General features: G+C 40.4%; 1 protein-coding gene across 1 annotated transcript in view; it reads right to left on the reverse strand.

The window, feature by feature from the left end:
• Positions 1-17,848, reverse strand: part of DNAAF9 (dynein axonemal assembly factor 9) — a 149,038-nt gene that overhangs the window by 101,593 nt on the left and 29,597 nt on the right. The window contains exons 3-6 of the mRNA XM_060031149.1: positions 17,342-17,461; positions 14,230-14,354; positions 12,924-13,020; positions 11,857-11,963 (exon numbers count right to left, since the gene is read on the reverse strand). Of these exons, the coding sequence (XP_059887132.1) occupies positions 11,857-11,963; positions 12,924-13,020; positions 14,230-14,354; positions 17,342-17,461 (449 nt within the window). The remainder of the gene's footprint in view (positions 1-11,856; positions 11,964-12,923; positions 13,021-14,229; positions 14,355-17,341; positions 17,462-17,848) is intronic.

Genomic DNA, 17,848 nt, shown 5'->3' on the forward strand with positions numbered 1-17,848 from the left:
TGGCCTGGAAATTTTCTCAAAGTACAGTTGACCCTTGAATAAGGGGGTTTGGGGAACTGACCCTCTGTGCAGTTGAAAATCCAAGTATAACTTATAGTCAGCCTTCTGTAAATGCAATTCTGCATCCATGGATTCCACCAACTGTGGATCGTGTAGTATTATAGTATTTACTACTGAAAAAATCTGCATATAAGTGGACCTATGCAGTTCAAACTCCTGTTGTTTAAGGGTCAACTGTAGTAAGCTAGGACATTCATGGGGCTCACCTTGTTTATTTCTCTCTCTCAAGGCAATCACTACTCCTCATTGCCTGATGTCTAGTGTCTTGACAATCAATGCCTCACATGTTTTGTTTAATGTTTCTTTTGGTTGGGGAAGGAGAGAAATCAAGTTTCTGTTGTCTTATTGCATAAGACTTATTTTTTCTGATTTTTATGATATTCTTTAATCCTCAGTGTTCAAAAAAGGCATAGATAGATTTAAGGTTTTTCTACTCTCACTGATGCTTGCTAAAAGCTTTTATTTCTCTTTATCACTGGAAATGTTTACTCTTTTTTTTTTTAATTTCCTCCCTTCTGATATCTCTGCTCTATTTTTCTAGAACTCCTACTTAATGGTTATCAAACCTCATGGATAAGTTCTCTATTACTTTTAAGTTTTTTCTCATATTTTCTACCTCTTTTATTTCTAAACTTACATATTTTGAGATTTTCCTAACTTTACCTCCCAACTTCTCTCTTAATTTTATCAATTATCATTTTCCAGAGCTCATATTTTCCTTATATTCATTTATCACAAAATAACACTTATTCTAATAAGTCACCAAATCTTACATTTCTCTGGGCATCCTAAGGAGAGTTTTGTATCTTAACTTTTCCTCTATATCATAAATCATCTTTGGTCTTAATCAATCAGAGTTTCAAAAAAATCTTGATCTTTTTCTTTCAAGTTACAGTTATTTAATCAAATGTGTGGTGAGCTTCACTGCCTGTTTATATTTTCAAATGAAAAGGCTGATTGGACGCTTTCTGCTCTCAGCAGAGCTTGTCAACTACCAGGAAGTTTTATAGGGAGAGCAGACAGGCAGGAGGCAGTTATTATAGGATCTCTACTCCCTCATATTCTAAGTGTGAAAGTGTAGATAGAGAGCTTTACTCTCAGCCATCAAAAGCTACACTACCCAATGAGTTCTGTTTTGTTTTTCAGTTTCTATAGAGAAACCCCACCCATCCACTCACCTTGTTCCTTGTTTTTCCTAGTGGGAGGTGGCAGTTGGTAAATGTCCGGTTGTTTATCACTTGGGAGGTGGGGAGGACGACACAGACTACTACATAACCTTCAGTTAATTCATTTTTGATATCACCTATTTCCATTCTCTATCCTCCATTTTATTACCTTCTTCCTCACTGATTTAACATACTTGGCTCCTTCCTCTGTACTGTGGAACAGGTTTACAGGTGTGTCAACTGATTAGATTTTTGAGGTACTGAATTGATTTCTATTTTAAAAATTTATTTATTTATATTGAAGTATAGTTGATGTGCAAAATCATGTAAGTTGCAAGTGTACAATACAGTGATTCACAATTTTTAAAGCTTATACTGCGTTTATAGCTATAATAAAATATTGGCTATATTCCCTGTGCTGTACAATATATCCTTGTAGCTTATTTTATACATAATAGTTTGTACCTCTTATTCCCCTACCCCTAATATTGCTCCTCCCCACTTCCCTCTCCCCACTGGTAACGACTAGTTAGTTCTTTATATCTGTGAGTCTATTTCTTTTTCATTTTATTCACTAGTTTGTTGTATTTTTTTAGATTCCACATAAAATATATTTGTGTTTCTCTGACTTATTTCACTTAGCATACCATCCAAATCCATCCATGTTGTTGCAAATGGCAAGTTTTTATTCTTTTTTTATGGCTGAGCAGTATTCCATTGTATATATATACACCATATCTTCTTTATCCATTCATCTACTGATGAACACTTAGGTTGCGTCCATATATTGGCAACTGTAAATAATGTTGCTGTGAACACTGGGGTGCATGTATCTTGTTGAGTTAGAGTTTTGGGGTATTTTTTTTGAATGTATACCCAGGAGTGGAATCGCTGGGATATAAGATAGTTATATTTTCAGTTTTTTGAGGAATCTCCATACTGTTTTCCACAGTAGCTCTACCAATTTACATTTCCACCAACAGTGTATGATGGCTTCCCTTTTCTCCACATCCTTATCAACATTTATTTGTGTTCTTTTCGATGACAGTCATTCTGACAAATGTGAGGTGATATCTCATTGTGGTTTTGAGTTGCATTTCCCTGATGATAGCGATGTTGAGCATCTTTTCACATGCCTGTTGGCCATCTGCATGTCTTCTTTGGAGAAATGTCTGTTTAGGACTTCTGCCCATTTTTTGATTGGGTTGTTTTTTGGATGTGGAGTTGTATGAGCTTTTTATATATTCTGGATATTAATTCTTATCAGTTGTATCATTTGCAAATATCTTCTCCCATTCAGTAGGCTGTCTTCATTTTGTTGATGGTCTCCTTTGCTGTGCGAAAGCTTTTAAGTTTAATCAGGTCTGACTTGTTTATTTTTAATTTATTTAATTTGCATTAGGAGGAAGATCCAAAAAACTATTGCTACAATTTATGTCAGAGTGTTCTGCCTAGGTTTTCCTCTAGTTTTATGGTTTCCAGCCTTACACTTAGGTCTTTAATCCACTTTGAGTTTATTTTTGTATATGGTGTTAGACAATGTTCTAATTTCATTCTTTTACATGTAGCTGTCTAGTTTTCCCAGCACCACTTATTGGAGACTGTCTTCTCTCCATTGTATATTCTTGCCTCTTTTGTTGTAGATTAATTGACCATAAGTGCATGGGTTTATTGCTGGGCTCTCTATTCTGTTCCATTGATCTATGTGTCTGTGTGCCAGTACCATACTGCTGTTATTACTGCAGCTTTGTAGTATAGTCTAAAGTCAGGGACTGCGATTCCTCCAGCTCTGTCGTTCTTCTTTCTCAAGACTGTTTTGGTTCTTTGGGGTCTTTTGTGTTTCCATACAAATTTTAAAATTATTTGCTCTAGTTCCATGAAAAATGCCATTGGTATTTTGATAGGGATTGAACCGAATCTGTAGATTGCCTCGGGTAGTATGGTCATTTTAACAATATTACTTCTTCCAATCCGAGACCACGGTATATATCTTTCCATTTGTGTCATCTTTAATTTCTTTCATCAGTGTCATACAGTTTTCTGAGGTCTTTTAACTCTTTAGGCAGATTTATTCCTAGGTATTTTATTCTTTTTGATGCAATGGTAGATGGGATTGTTTCCTTAATTTCTCTTTGTGATAGTTCATTGTTAGTGTATAGAAATGCAACAGATTTCTGTATATTAATTTTATAACCTGCAACTTCACCAAATTCATTGATTAGCTCTAGCAGTTTCCTGGTAGTGTCTTTAGGATTTTCTATGTATAGTATTATGTCATCCACAAACAGTGAAAGCTTTACTTCTTCCTTTCCAATTTGGATTCCTTTTTTGTCCTAAATTGCTTTTATTATGTTGAGGTATGCTCTCTCTATGCCCACTTTTTGGAGGGTTTTTAATCATAATGGGTATTGAATTTTGCCTTTTCTGCATCTGTTGAGATGATCATATGGTTTTTAGTCTTCAACTTGTTAATGTGATGTATCACACTGATTGATCTGCAGATACTGCAAATTTCCATTGATAGATCCCACTTGATCATGATGTATGATCCTTTTAATGTGCTGTTGGATTCAGTTGATGATTTTGTTGATGGTTTTTGCATCTATGCTCATCAGTGATACTGGCCTGTTATTTTCTTTTTTTATGGTATCTTAGTCTGGTTTTGGTATCAGGTGATGTTGGCCTCAAAGAATGATTTTGGAAGTGTTCCTTCTCTGCAGTTTTCTGGAACAGTTTCAGAAGGACAGGTGTTAATTCTTCTCTAAATGTTTGGTAGAACTCACCTGTAAAGCCATCTGGTCCTGGACTATTGTTTTCTGGGAGTGTTTTTGTTTTGTTTTGTTTTTTGTTTGTTTTTGATTCAATTTTAGTACTGGTAATTGGTCTGTTCATATTTTTTATTTCTTCCTGGTTCAGTCTTGGGAGATTGTACCTTTTTAAGAATTGGTCCATTTCTTCTAGTTTGTCCATTTTATTGATGTATAGTTGCTCGTAGTGGTCTCTTATGATCCTTTGTATTCCTGTGGTGTCAGCTGTAACTTCTCCTTTTTCATTTCTGGTATTATTGATTTAGGCTCTCTCCCTTTCTTCTTTATGCGGCTGGCTAAAGACTCATCAATTTTATCTTTTCAGAGAACCAGCTTTTAGTTTCATCTATCTTTTCTATTTTTTTAAAAATCTCTATTTCATTTATTTCTGCCATCTTTATGACTTTTTCCCTTCCACTAACTTTGGGTTTTGTTTGTTCTTCTTTCTCTAGCTCCTTTAGGTGTAAGGTTAGGTTGTTTATTTGAGATTTTTCTTGTTTCCTAAGGTAAGCTTGTATTGCTATAAACTTCCCCCTTAGAACTGCTTTTGCTGTGTCCCATAGGTTTTGGATCATCATGTTTTCATTTTCATTTGTCTCTAGGTAATTTTTTATTTCCTTTTTGATTTCTTCAGTGATCCATTCATTGTTTAGTAGCATATTGTTAACTCTCCATGTGTTTTGTGGTTTTTGCAGTTTTTTTCCTTGTAGTTGGTTTCTAGTCAGTGTTGTGGTTGGAAAAGATGCTTGATATGATTTCAATTTTTAAAAAATTTACCAAGACTTGTTTTGTGGCCTAGTATGTGACCTATCCTGGAGAATGTTCCATGGGCACTTGAAAAGAATGTGTATTCTGCTGCTTTTGGATGGAATGCTCTATATCAATTAAGTCTATTTGGTCTAATGTGTCATTTAAGGCCAGTGCTTCCTTACTGATTTTCTGTCTGGATGATCTGTCCATTGATGTAAACGGGGTGTTAAAGTCCTCTACTGTTATTGTGTTACTGTTGATTTCTCCCTTTATGCCCATTAATATTTGCTTTATGTATTTAAGTGCTCCTATGTTGGGTGCATATATATTTATAATTGTTATATCTTCTCCTTGGATTGATTCCTTGATTATTATGTAGTGTCCTTCTTTGTCTCTTATAACAGCCTTTATTTTAGGATCTATTTTGTCTGATATAAGTATTGCTACCCTGGCTTTCTGTTAATTTCCATTTGCATGGAATACCTTTATCCATCCCCTCACTTTCAGTTTGTGTGTGTCTTTAGACCTGAAGTGAAGCCTCTTGTAGTCAGCATATACAAAGGTCTTGTTTTTGTATCCATTCAGCTACTCTGTGTCTTCTGATTGGAGCAGTCAGTCCATTTACATTTAAGGTAATTATTGATATATATGTTCTTATTGTCATTTTAATTGTTTTGGGGTTGCTTTTGTAGGTCCTTTTTCTTCTTTTGTTCTCTTGTGACTATCTTTAGTGTTTTGTTTGGATTTTTCTTTTTTGTGTACATCTATTACAGTCTTTTGGTTTGTGGTTACCATGAGGTTTTCATATAGCAATCTATATACATACTTGATTGTTTAAAGTTGTTGATCTCTTAATTTCAAATGCATTTTAACAATCCCACAGTTTGCACTCTCCTCCCCTCACTATGACTGTTTTTGATATCTGTTGGGAAAATTAATAAAGTAGTCTTGTTCAGGCTTCAGATGCAGAAGCAGGCCTCTGACTGACCCGTGACCCAGCCTGGACTGTACGCTTGCTTGCACACCTAACAATGCTGCTAGCAAGGCAAGCAGCACTCACAATAAGAAAGGGAGTGGGTCTTGGAATTTCTTGAGCCCCGGGGACCTGGCCAGTCCCCTGGGGTCTGGAAAATCTTGTGACCCACATGGTGAAACAAACAGCATTGCTAAAGTAAATCCAGAGCTGCATTTTGGCATGCAAACTGATATCAGTTTGTGGCCTGGAATTACAAATGGAAGCCCCTGGAACTCTGATCTGAAGTCTCACCCATGGGGTGGAGGCACCGCCCAGGACCCTTCCCAACTGGGGCTCCAGACTGGTGTTACTCAGGACTTCCCAGCTGCTGTTTGGATCTGGAAGTAGGCGTTGGCCCAATTCCGTGATGTATATATACCGTGTTATGTTTCTCTAATATTCTTATTCCTTTCCTTCTAATGATTGTATATTAAAATTAAGCTAAATCATCTTTCATTAAAGGATTAAAGCTGTTTATTTGTGTGAAACAAGTGGTTATTTTGCCAGCAAATCCAACAAACCTTAAAACAGAAAGCAGGCTTTCGGCAAAACACCACCACATTTTACATCTAATTCTTCTGTGTATCCCTTAAGTGCTTATTGTGTATATTTGTGGATATTGTGGATTTTACTACTTTTGCCTTTTCACCTTTCTACTAGGTTTGTGCATGGATGATTTCCTATCTTTACTGTATGTTCTCCTTACTGATGAGCTTTTTCATTTCATAATTTTCATGTTTCTAGTTGTGGCCTTTTCTTTTTCACCTAGAGAAGTTCCTTTAACATTGGTTATAAAGCTGGTTTGGTGGTGAACTCTTTCAGCTTTTGCTTGTCTATAAAGCTTTTGCTCTCATCAACAAATATGCATGAAAGCCTTACTGAGTAGTGCATTTGTGCTTGTAGGTTTTTCCCTTTTGTCACTTTAAATTTATCATGGTACTCCCTTCTGGCCTGCAGAGTTTCTGCTGAAAAATCAGCTCACAGCCTTATGGGAGTTCCCTTGTATGTTATTTGTTCCTTTTGTCTTGCCTCTTTTAATATTCTCTCTTTAATTTTTGCCATTTTAATTATAACGTGTCTTGGTGTGTTCCTCTTTGGGTTAATCCTGTATGGGACTCTGCATTTCCTGGATGTGAATAACTGTAACCTATTCCAGGTTAGGGAAGTTTTCAGCTATTATGTCTTCAAGTATGTTCTTAGCACCTTTCTCTCTTCTCCTTCTAAGACCCCTATAATGCAAATATTAGTGCGCTTGATGTTGTCCCAGAGGTCTCTTACACTGTCCTCATTTCATTCTTTTTTCTGTTCAGCATCAGTGATTTCCACTACTTTGTCTTCCAGCTCACTGATTCATTCTTCTGTATCATTTAATATACTGATGATTCCTTCTAATGTATTTTTCATTTCCGTTACTGTATTCTTCATCTCTAGCTGTTCTTTATATTTTCAAACTCTTTGTTAAAAACTTCTAATTTCTCGCTCTGTGCATCCATTCTTCACCCACATTCTTTTTTTTTTTTTAATTTATTTTTTTGGTTATGTTGGGTCTTCGTTGCCGCACATGGGCTTTCTTTAGTTGTGGCGAGTGGGGGCTACTCTTCGTTGCGGTGCGCAGGCTTCTCATTGTGGTGGCTTCTCTTGTTGAGGAGCATGGGCTCTAGGTGCGTGGGCTTCAGCAGTTGTGGCACGCGGGCTTCAGTAGTTGTGGCTCGCGGGCTCTAGAGCACAGGCTCAGTAGCTGTGGCCCATGGGCTTAGATGCTCCGCAGCATATGGGATCTTCCTGGACCGGGGATCGAACCCGTGTCCCCTGCATTGGCAGGAGGATTCTTAACCACTGAGCCACCAGGGAAGCCCCACCCACATTCTTTGATCATCTTTATGATCACCACCCTGCACTCTTTCTTGGGAAGATTGCCTTTTTCACTTAATTCATCTTCTGGGGTTTTATCTAATTCCCTTGACTGGAACATGTTCCTCTGTCCCCTCATTTTGTCTAAGTTGCTGTTTGGATTTTTATTTATCTGGTAGGTTAATTATGTTTCCCAACTTTGGAGAAGTGGTCTTCTGTAGGAGACATCCTATGCATCCCGGCAGTGCACCCCCCCTTGTCACCCAAGCTATATGCTCTAGGGGTTCTCCCATGAGGGCTGTGTGGGTCCTTCTTTTGTAGAGGGCTATTTGCGTGATGTGGTAGGCTTTGTTGGCGCCTGGTCCAGTTGGTTGCCAGGCCCTGCCTTGTGCAGAGGCTGCCGGCTGCTGGTTGGTGGGGCTGGAAAACCTCAGGGAGCCCCAGAAGACTCCAGGGTTGTTGCCTGTCCACTGGTGGGTGAAGCCAGGTCCTGGAGTTAGTACCAGACTACTGGCAGGCAGACCTGGGTCTTGGAGTCTGGTTTCTAGGCCTAGGGATCCCAGAGCTGGTGTCAGATCACTGGTGTGTGTGTGTGTGTGTGTGTGTCCTGACATGTGTCCTGACACAGTTGGGTTTGGGGTCCAGGGTGTCCTGAAGCTTGTATTTGGCTGCTAGTGGGCAGGGGGCCAGGGCCAAAGTGGTCTCAGGGCAGGGTCTGGCCTGCTTTGGGCAGGCTGGATTCACAGGCTGTGGGAGTCTGGTTTTCTTGCAGCTAGCGTCTGCCCCTTGGTTGGTGAGACTGGTCCAAAGGCCGCAGCAGGCTTCTGGGAGGGCAGGGCTGGGGCCCAGAGGATTCTGGGACTGGTGCCTTCCCACAGGTAGGTGGAGCTGGGTCCTGAGCCTCTGGTGGGCAGGGCCATGTCTAAAGGCAGCTGTGGGTTCAGGAAGTCTTCAGGCAGCCAGCCTGCTGATGGGTGGGGCTGTTCCCCTGCCTAGTTAGTTTGGCCTGAGGCATCCCAGCACTGGCCCCTACAGGCTACTGAAGCCAGGTCTTGGTGCTAATGAGCTAGAGGGAGGATTCCACAATGGCGACCACTAGCATTAATGTCCACGTGATAGAAGGGAGCTCCCAAGGAATGGCTGCCATCAGCGTCTATGTCCCCAGGGTGAGCTGCAGTTGCCTCTTGCCTCTCTGGGAGACTCCCCAAGACCAGCAGGTAAGCCTGGCCCGGGGTCCTATCAAATTACTGCTTTCGCCCTGAGTCCCAGGGCGTGTGATATTTTGTGCACGCCCTTTAAGAATGAAGTCTCTGTTTCCCCCAGTCCTGTGGGACTCCTGATATTAAGCCCTGCTGGCCTTAAAAGTCAAATGCTCTGGGAGCTCAGTTTCCCAGTGCAGGGCCCTCAGGCTGGGGAGCCTGATGTGGGGCTCAGAACTCTCACTGCTGTGGGAGAACCTCTGCAATGTAATTATCCTCCAGTTGTGGGTCACCCACCTGGGGGAAAAGGACCTGACTATATTGCAAGTCTGCCCTTCCTACCTGTCTTGTTGTGGTTCGTTCCTTATGTCTTTAGTTGTAGAAGGTCTTTCTGGTAGGTTGTGGTCTTTTTTCATCGATGGTTGCTCTGCAAATAATTCTGATTTTGGTGTGCTTGTGACAGAAGGTGGGCTCAGGGTCTTTCTACTCTGCCATTTGGCCAATCTCCCTGATTTCTATTTTGAAATTCAAATCTTAATTCTACTAATGAATTTGGAGACATAACAATATTTCCTCATGTCATCCACCTCCCTTTTTAATTCTGCTTGCTCTACCTATCTCATTTCTCTTTTTACAAACTGCATTCTTAAAAAGTACAAAGAGATATTTTTCTCAATTTTTATTTTATTTCCTGGAGAAAATATTTTTTAAAAGCATGCCAATCTATCCCTGCATCTACTATGCTATGGTCTCTTTCTTACCTTTTGAATTTTTTCATAGGGTTTATCCTACCTTTCAGTGCAAAAATCTTATGTTTGTCCATAAAAAGGTGAATGAATGTTTACTCTGTAGTTATTCTCATTATTCAGAGGATTATTTTAGAATCCTCCCCTTGGGGAGCTAGTTAATGTAAATTTACATTACCAGGTCATACAGTTCCAGCAGCTGGAGAGTAAGAAGGAAGTTGGAGGCAGGGAAAGCCCTAGCAGAGGAACTTCCCTGTACTGCTTCCAGGAAGAAAGAGTTCCCTATATCCATAACTTAGTTTGGCTCAGCCTAAATACCAAGTAAATGCTATGTGGGTCTGGCTTCCTTTCTCATGCTGGCACCTACCACATCAGGGATGAAAACATCCTCTGAATTAAGGATTTTCTTCTGGGTATGAGCATGTAATAAAAAAGTAGTTTGAAAAATTAAGTTGTAAGTATCCGTAGTTCTCCTCCTAGCTTTCAAAGAAGGCAAGAATTTTTCTGGCTCAGGCAGTTATCAGGCCTTTAATATGTGAATCAGAGAGAAGTACAGTATAATGGCAGAGCTGATCAGTAGGCCAAACTACTCCATACCTTAAACGACCAGGAAGGACAGGGTAAGGAAGAGAAGTGAGGTCAAGGGAAATGAGATGGAGACGAAAGGAAAGTATCTGAGAGAATGAAAATTAGTGGCTACAGAGAAGGGCAGGATCTGAAGAAAGGGATCTTGAGAGAAGACTTATAGTAATAACTCTTACAATATGATGTGTGCTGTTTCCTCCTCACTGCCCATCCCATCCCCTAAAAACACCACCCTACAGGAAAAATCTACATTGCCTGGATTTGACTTCATGGTATGATGCACCTTAAGGCAGAAGCCAGAGGTCTGCCCCATTTGAGCTGCATGAATTGTATAGCCTCCTAGTGCACTGCTTTCTAATTCTAATCTAGTGGCAGTCCAGGGGTTAGGAGCACAGGCTCTGAAGCCAGACTCTCTTGACTGGGCCCTAGCCCTGCCACTCACAGGCTACTAGCTCTGTGACTTTGAGAAATTCATTTAAACTTTCCATAAAACAGGGATGGTAATAGTACCTACTTCAGAGGGTTATTGTAAGAATTAAAGTTAATTCATGTAAAATGCTTAGAACAGTGCCTGGAGTATACGAGACAGTATAAATGCCTAGTTTATACAATTAATTAAAAATAAACATTATCTTTATCACTAAAAATTTTAAGCTTCCTCTCTACCTCCTATGGCTTGCCTCCTTTCAAGCCCCTCTTCTTCTAAATTAGAGGGCATTAGGTGCTATCAGGGGCAGCTCCCACAGCCTTGTTGATGTTCTGCTACCTGTGGTCAATGTGAGAAAACTGGTTTGGAGCAAGAAGAGTAGGGCTGATGTGGTGTTGTGTCTCTTCATCCCTACAGCCCACGTTCCTCTACATTACAGGGTTTGCCAGGTGAGCCTCCGAACATTTCTTAGGGACACTGCTACTTCTCAGAAGGGGGTAGGACTTAGCCCTGGGTCTTGCTTCCAAAGGTCTCACTTACTTCTATCCCTAAGAGTATGTCCCCATTTCTAGCATGTCAATGTTCCCTCTCCCTGGTTTCCTGTACTGGGGGCAGGTCATTTCAGTGTGGATCCTATGGAGGCAGGTGGATACCAGGTCATCCTCCCTAATATGTACCCTGGATGATCCCCTCTCCCAGTCTCATTCATTAATTCACTTAACAAATATTTATTTGTCATCTAGATGCAAAGAATACTGAAATAAAAGATACTGTTCTTACCATAAAATCTAACCCTTTTATTCCTCTAGTACACAGTACTTATACAAAATTCTCATTGCTCCTTTCATTGCTCTTGAACAGTTAAATTATACGAACTTCTGAGCTACAAACAACAAGAATGCTTTTGTTCTCAAGGAGCTTCTAATCCAGAGATCAGGGGTGGGTGAATGGGTGAGTGGGTGTGACAAATATGGGTGACAGAGGAGTCAGCCTAGGGTGCTACAGTGAACTTAGAATGGGGAAAGGAGAGGAAGGAGGACAGAGAGGAACTCCAAGAATAAAGGGCACAGGAGCTCAGTTTGGGGACTAGCCTTAAATAGCAACTATTTTCCATTTCAAGTCTTTTAACTTGCTCCATGCCCTTTGGAGTCACTGCCAGCTTTTCAGAGTGTTATACACCTACATTGTGGGCCTTCATAAAAACAGCCCAGTGGTAGACAAAAACCAGGCACACTGCTTTTCATACATACCTCGTATTTCATGGTAAAAAATCCATCCCCTCCAATGCCCTCAAGTGCAAAGGCCTGTACAATTGGCCATTTCTCCACTACAAACATATCAAATATCTGCAAGTGACCTAGAGGAATCAAGTACAACATGTATCAAATACCGTCCTGGATATAGCAGTCTAAACCTGATCTAATGTGGTCATTAGACGTCATTTCTCACAAGTTCACCACAGCCTCATCAAGCAAAATAAAACTGAAACAGATACACAAACAAGTTACAAAAATTCAGATTTCTCTACAGTATTTTTTCATATTCTGGTTTCCTAAGTAAATAAATAAATAGTGGCCGACTACATCTGACTTGTATCACTAAGTGGATATATTTATTAATAGACAAATTTATTAAAACTTGGCTCCTTTCCCTTAAGAAACACAGCTAACCAACTTCCTCAAGGGAAAAATACCAAATCAAAATTTTTCTTTTCTTATAACAACAAGCTTCAATGTGCAAAGTTTTTTTTTTTTTTTTTTTTTATAAATAAGATACAAGCACTGCTAAGCTTGTTCATTTTTTCCCTCTGTTTTCACACGTTTTTTTTCGGCCATGCCGTGTTGGCACGTGGGATCTTAGTTCCCAGACCAGGGATCGAACCCGTGCCCCTGCACTGGAAGCACAGAGTCTTAACCACTGGACCACCAGGGAAGTCCCCTACACATTATTTTTGAGTCTCACTGTCAGCATATTTTTAACAGCTACCCAAATTACTATTTCTTATTAGCAAGAGGCCCCACATCTACACTTCAAGTATAATAAGTGGTATAGCATAGATGGCAACTATGGTAAATCCCTTATCAGTTCTTCTGACTGCTGCTGGTAGCATGCTGTGTTGCTGCAGAACCTTCAGTTACGAATACAAGCTTGCATAGGAAAGTTCCCAAATTTCATTCTGCTTGATCCTCTCTGCCTTTAGTGAAAACAGATCAACAGGTTTCCCAGCTGAATGCCTCCACTGAAAGGAGAAGTAAGGACATTCGATTCACACACCATCCCAGCAAGGTTCTAAAATGACTGACTGTCAGATACGCACCTTGGGAGCTGTAAGGAATGCCAATTCTACTACAGTCTCGAACCATGTCCACAAAACTGGCAATTTTAAATTCTTCTGCAGCTTCCTCATCTTCATACTAAAGAAGGAAATAGAAAGGGAACAGGCTCTAATGAGACATCATACAAAATCCCATATTTTCTGTGCATTTTTATTAGTTGTCCCAAATGTCCCAAGAGGGTTTTTTTGTTTGTTTTTGTTTTGTTTTGTTTTGCTTGGCCGCATTGCGTGGCTTGCGGGATCTTAGTTCCCTGACTAGGGACTGAACCCATTCCTTGGCAGTAAAAGCACACAGTCCTAACCACTGGAACGCTAGGGAATTCCCAACAAGAGGGTTTTTTTCTTTTTTTCGGTACGCAGGCCTCTCACTGCTGTGGCCTCTCCCGTTGCGGAGCACAGCCTCCGGACACGCAGGCCCAGCAGCCATGGCTCACGGGCCCAGCCGCTCCACGGCACGCGGGATCCTCCCGAACCGGGGCATGAACCCACGTCCCCTGCATCGGCAGGCGGACTGCCAACCACTGCGCCACCAGGGAAGCCCAAGAGGGTATTTTTAAAGGCAACTTTCAGTGTTCCCTTACCTTACACCACACACAAAAATCAACTCAAAATGGATCAGAGACCTAAATGCAAGAGATAAAACTTGTCCTCAAAAGTCCCCCAAATGCTCATATGGCAAGAAACGTTCTGGACCTACACTGGGTCACAATTTCCATGAAATCCTAAATCTTAAGTCCCAATTTGATTTCTAGCCAAATCTTTGAAAAGGGTCTAAAGGGAAATAGAAACAAATACCAAGAAATCCAAACATGGAAATGTCACAGAGCTTATCAAATTCTCCTAGGGCAGTTCCTAGGCCCGAGAGAATGGACCCAGGCCGGGGATAAAGAAGCAGGGTAGGAAGGCAGGTTCACAAGCCCATTATTAGGTCCCAATTTTAATAGTCCTTTTTGTCTCTTTCAGGCATATAATTTATTGCTAGGGTAGCCTCATAATGAAATATGAAAAGTTCCACTAAAAAAAATAACCTTTTTTTGTGTAACCACATTTCACAAATTTTTATTTTTTGTGGGGGCCATGTTGCACGGCATGCGGGATCATAGTTCCACAACCAGGGATCAAACCCATGCCCCCTGCAGTGGAAGCTTGGAGTCCTAACCACTGGACCACCAGGGAACTCCCCAATTTGATTTCTTTAAGGACCTCCTGTTCCCATTCTATCAATACATTTTCCTGAACGAATATCCTCAGAGTGTCTCTAAGCGCCTATTTTATCGTTTCTCCTCACCTCATTTTCGGTCATGCAGTGGAAATGCAGATTTCTCCAATGTGCCACATAGGGTAAAAGATAGCGATAATTTATAGGATTACAGTACAGATGGACACTATCTGATTTAATCAATATAATCACATCTGTAAGAAAAACAAAATTAAAACACAAGATTGTCAAAGGCATTTCCTTTACACATCTTCTGCCCACATAATCAGTAAAACCATTAAAACTACAGAAACAATGTAACAAAACTCTAAACCGAAAATTCTTTAATTAGGCAACGTGCTTCAAAGTGACTATAGAACACTCAAGTGTGGACAGCAAGCATTTCCTCATCCCCATGCTATGCTTCCACTACTGTGGCCCTCTGGTTGTGGTAGAAAAGTCAAAAGAACAGCCTTCAGGGTGTTTCACAAAGTTCAACACAGCAAAATTTGTTGTACCAAACTCAACTGTGTACTTCACTGTGGAGATAGATAGCAATTGGAAACTCTACAGATAAAAGCCACTGAGGCAGGAAAACAGCACCAAATATGGCCAGTGACTGGTTCTCCTGCAGACATCAGTGTATAAAGCTCTTGGCTGCTGGCTCACCTGGCTCAAGGCAAATCGTGGGCCCGAGGATACCCTTTGCCTTGCAACCTGGGAAGGGTTATTGTATACAGATGTAAACTCTGTACACAGGAAAGGCTGGGAGGAAGGAAGTAGAGGCAAGTGATCAGCAGCTCACAGATTTAGGGAATAACCATCGATGCTGCTGGGTCAAATAAATAAAGCAATCCCAAAGGTGCAAATAAAACCAAGTAAACTAACAAACAAGCCATGGAACGGGGCAGGAATGTTAAAACAGTTTGAACACTGAGAAAGAAAGCAGTCACACTTCCAGAAGAAAAGCAGAGGCTCCATTCTACGGCTCCTCAGAAACCAAAGTCATTAGGCCTCTTTCTAACAAGATGACACTAGGGAAGGGGCTAGAGGAGATGGCTGGAAGTGAGAGAGGAGCATGGGGGCAGGAAGCAACTAAGGCAGCAGGTTTAGGGCAATGCCAACACAGTAACACAGTGTGATGGACCATAATCTACAAAAACATAAGCCCAGTGAATACTGATCTCAGCTGTCTGCACAGCTGGGTGGCCCCATGAAATAAAGCTCCATGATGGTGGCCTTTTAAGCCACTCTGAGCTCCACACCTGGTCAGACCCTAGGTGTTCTAGGCAACACAGTATGGAGCAGGCTCTTCACTGCTGACTCTCAGCTAAGTGCTAGAGTTAAAAGGTAGCAAGGGATGGGAAAGAAGCCCCGTCTCATTCTGCTGGGAGACCCACCCTGAATCTCCTGTAGGTCACCTGCTCAATAGTGAGAGTTTGATGTCACGGAGGGCTTCCTGTATAGACTGTACTCTGTACTAATGTGTAACATACTTCGAAGAATTAGGATCCAATAAAAGAAATAATGCAACAGCTACTAAACCTAATGAAGCATGCTCAGGATCTCACAAGACTGATGTCATCACTACAAATAAATTTTAACAGAGTACACAGTCAGGTAAAAGAAGAAAGCATAGAGCACGTAAACTATTTTAAAAGTTTCTTTTTAAAATAAATCCTTTGTGTTTGCCTCTTCTTCTCTCAGATAATTAGGGACTGTAATGTAGAAGATAAATCTGGTGAACTCAGCTTTCTAGTTACTTGGATTTAAAAAATGAATTTATTAATTTGGAAGAAAACGCTCACTTTATAAGCACTCATTGTGCTAGGTGACAGGATAAAGATAAGCAAAAAGGAACACCTCTGAGGATTTAAACTACTTCCTTAATTTCAGTACTGCAATGTCCTTAGCAACCTTGACTACAGTGAAATGTGTGGTTGATGCAAGTATCTGCCTTTTTGTAACTGTCTAAATGAGCTGCCAAGATGAATTCTTTCCAAACCAGTATGTTTTACAGTCTAAGAAAGCATTTTTTTAAATCAAAATCTGAAACTAAATTTGAATTGAAAAAAAATTAACAGAAGGAATAATTTCACCCTGCTTTCTGTACTTCCTAATAAAAAGAAAATCTTTCACCAATCTATAAGGATAGATACTATTAAGGACTTTACTACAGAAGAATTTTCATATACACTAGGCCAGGGTTCTTCACCTTCAGCACTACTGACAGTTTAGACCAGATCATTCTTTGTTGTGGGGAGCTGTCCTGTGTATGCATTGTAGGATGTTTAGCAGCATCTCTGGCCTCTATCCACTCTGCCCAGTTGTGACAATCAAAAATGTCTTCAGATATTGCCAAATGTCCCCTGGGGGATAAAACTGCCCCCAGTTGAGAACCACTGTACTAGATCCACAGCAAGATTATTTCAACATCAGATGTTTGCTTTCACACGTCCCCCAGCTGCTTCACAAGAGCTGTCTCTCATCCATTTTGACTTGTCTATTCCTGTGTCTCCTGATCCATCTGGCAGACAAGTCATAATGCTAAGTATGTGATATCAGAGATAGCTCCTGGGCATCACCCCATAGCAGCATGAACACAGGGTGAGTGTCTCAGAGCCAAGGAAAGGGGAATGTAAGCAGAAAGTCTGCATTGTAGTCACAGGCATCGTCATAAATTACAGCTCACAGAAAACAATTCCCAAAGACAGAGCAGGACAAAGAGCCTTTGTTCCTAAGCTGAAGATCCACATGAAGTCCTCCTTGCAGGAGTAGCCTGCAGGCTTATCCTTGAATCACAGCTGAGAGTGCTTTCATAGGACAATGGCACATAATATGAACCTCCCAGCATGTAGAGGCAATGGAAAATTCAGAGGAAAACTAGTACCTTGCCAAGAAGATATAAAGCCAAATATTAATGTTTACTTTTTTCCTCTAAAACCAATTGATCTAGTAAACATACTCTGAAAACTACTTGTCACTAGTATCTTATAATCCAGCAGGTAACCTACAGAGCATATTACTTAACATATCAGCAAAGAAGAAATGTCGTTTTTCATTAATAAAAAAAGCAAAAATATACTGGATCTTCAGGCTATTTTAAATTTGATATTTTTCCATAAAAAGTCCATGAAATAAGAATCCAAAGTACTATATCACTTACTCCTCTCTCACACAGAGTTCACCAATATATACTTACCATCTAGAACCTCTTCAGAAAACCCTGTTTTCTCAAAATCACTGGTATTCTGATTGTACAAACCAAACAGAAGATAATTTGCCAGCTCTCTGCAGCCTTCATTGTACCTGCTATCGATTCCTGCAAGGCAAAAAAGGCTTTGATCAGCTGTACTGTACTACGGGGAACATATGAGTCCCAACGGTTTGCCCCTGCTCAGCAAAACCCTAGTGGTTAAGTTAAAGGCAGCACCTCAGACCAGTTTTGTGCCAGAAGCCAAACTAAACAACTCTGAAAGAAGCAGGCCTCAGCATCAAGTACTCTTACATGGATTCAAGATCTATATAGTTGAGACAGTCAAACAGCACAGAACATAGAAGCTGTTAATTTAATCAAAAGCAATTCTTGAGGATAGAAGGAACCAGAAAATATAGTCCAAGTCCTGCCATAGTTGGTTAAAATTTTTTAATACTTTCAGTTAGAATAGGAATAGGCATCAGAAAAGTATTCTCTTCTCAAAGAGACCTT

The sequence above is a fragment of the Delphinus delphis genome, chromosome 15, assembly GCF_949987515.2.
Source record: "Delphinus delphis chromosome 15, mDelDel1.2, whole genome shotgun sequence".
Taxonomy (NCBI): domain Eukaryota; kingdom Metazoa; phylum Chordata; class Mammalia; order Artiodactyla; family Delphinidae; genus Delphinus; species Delphinus delphis.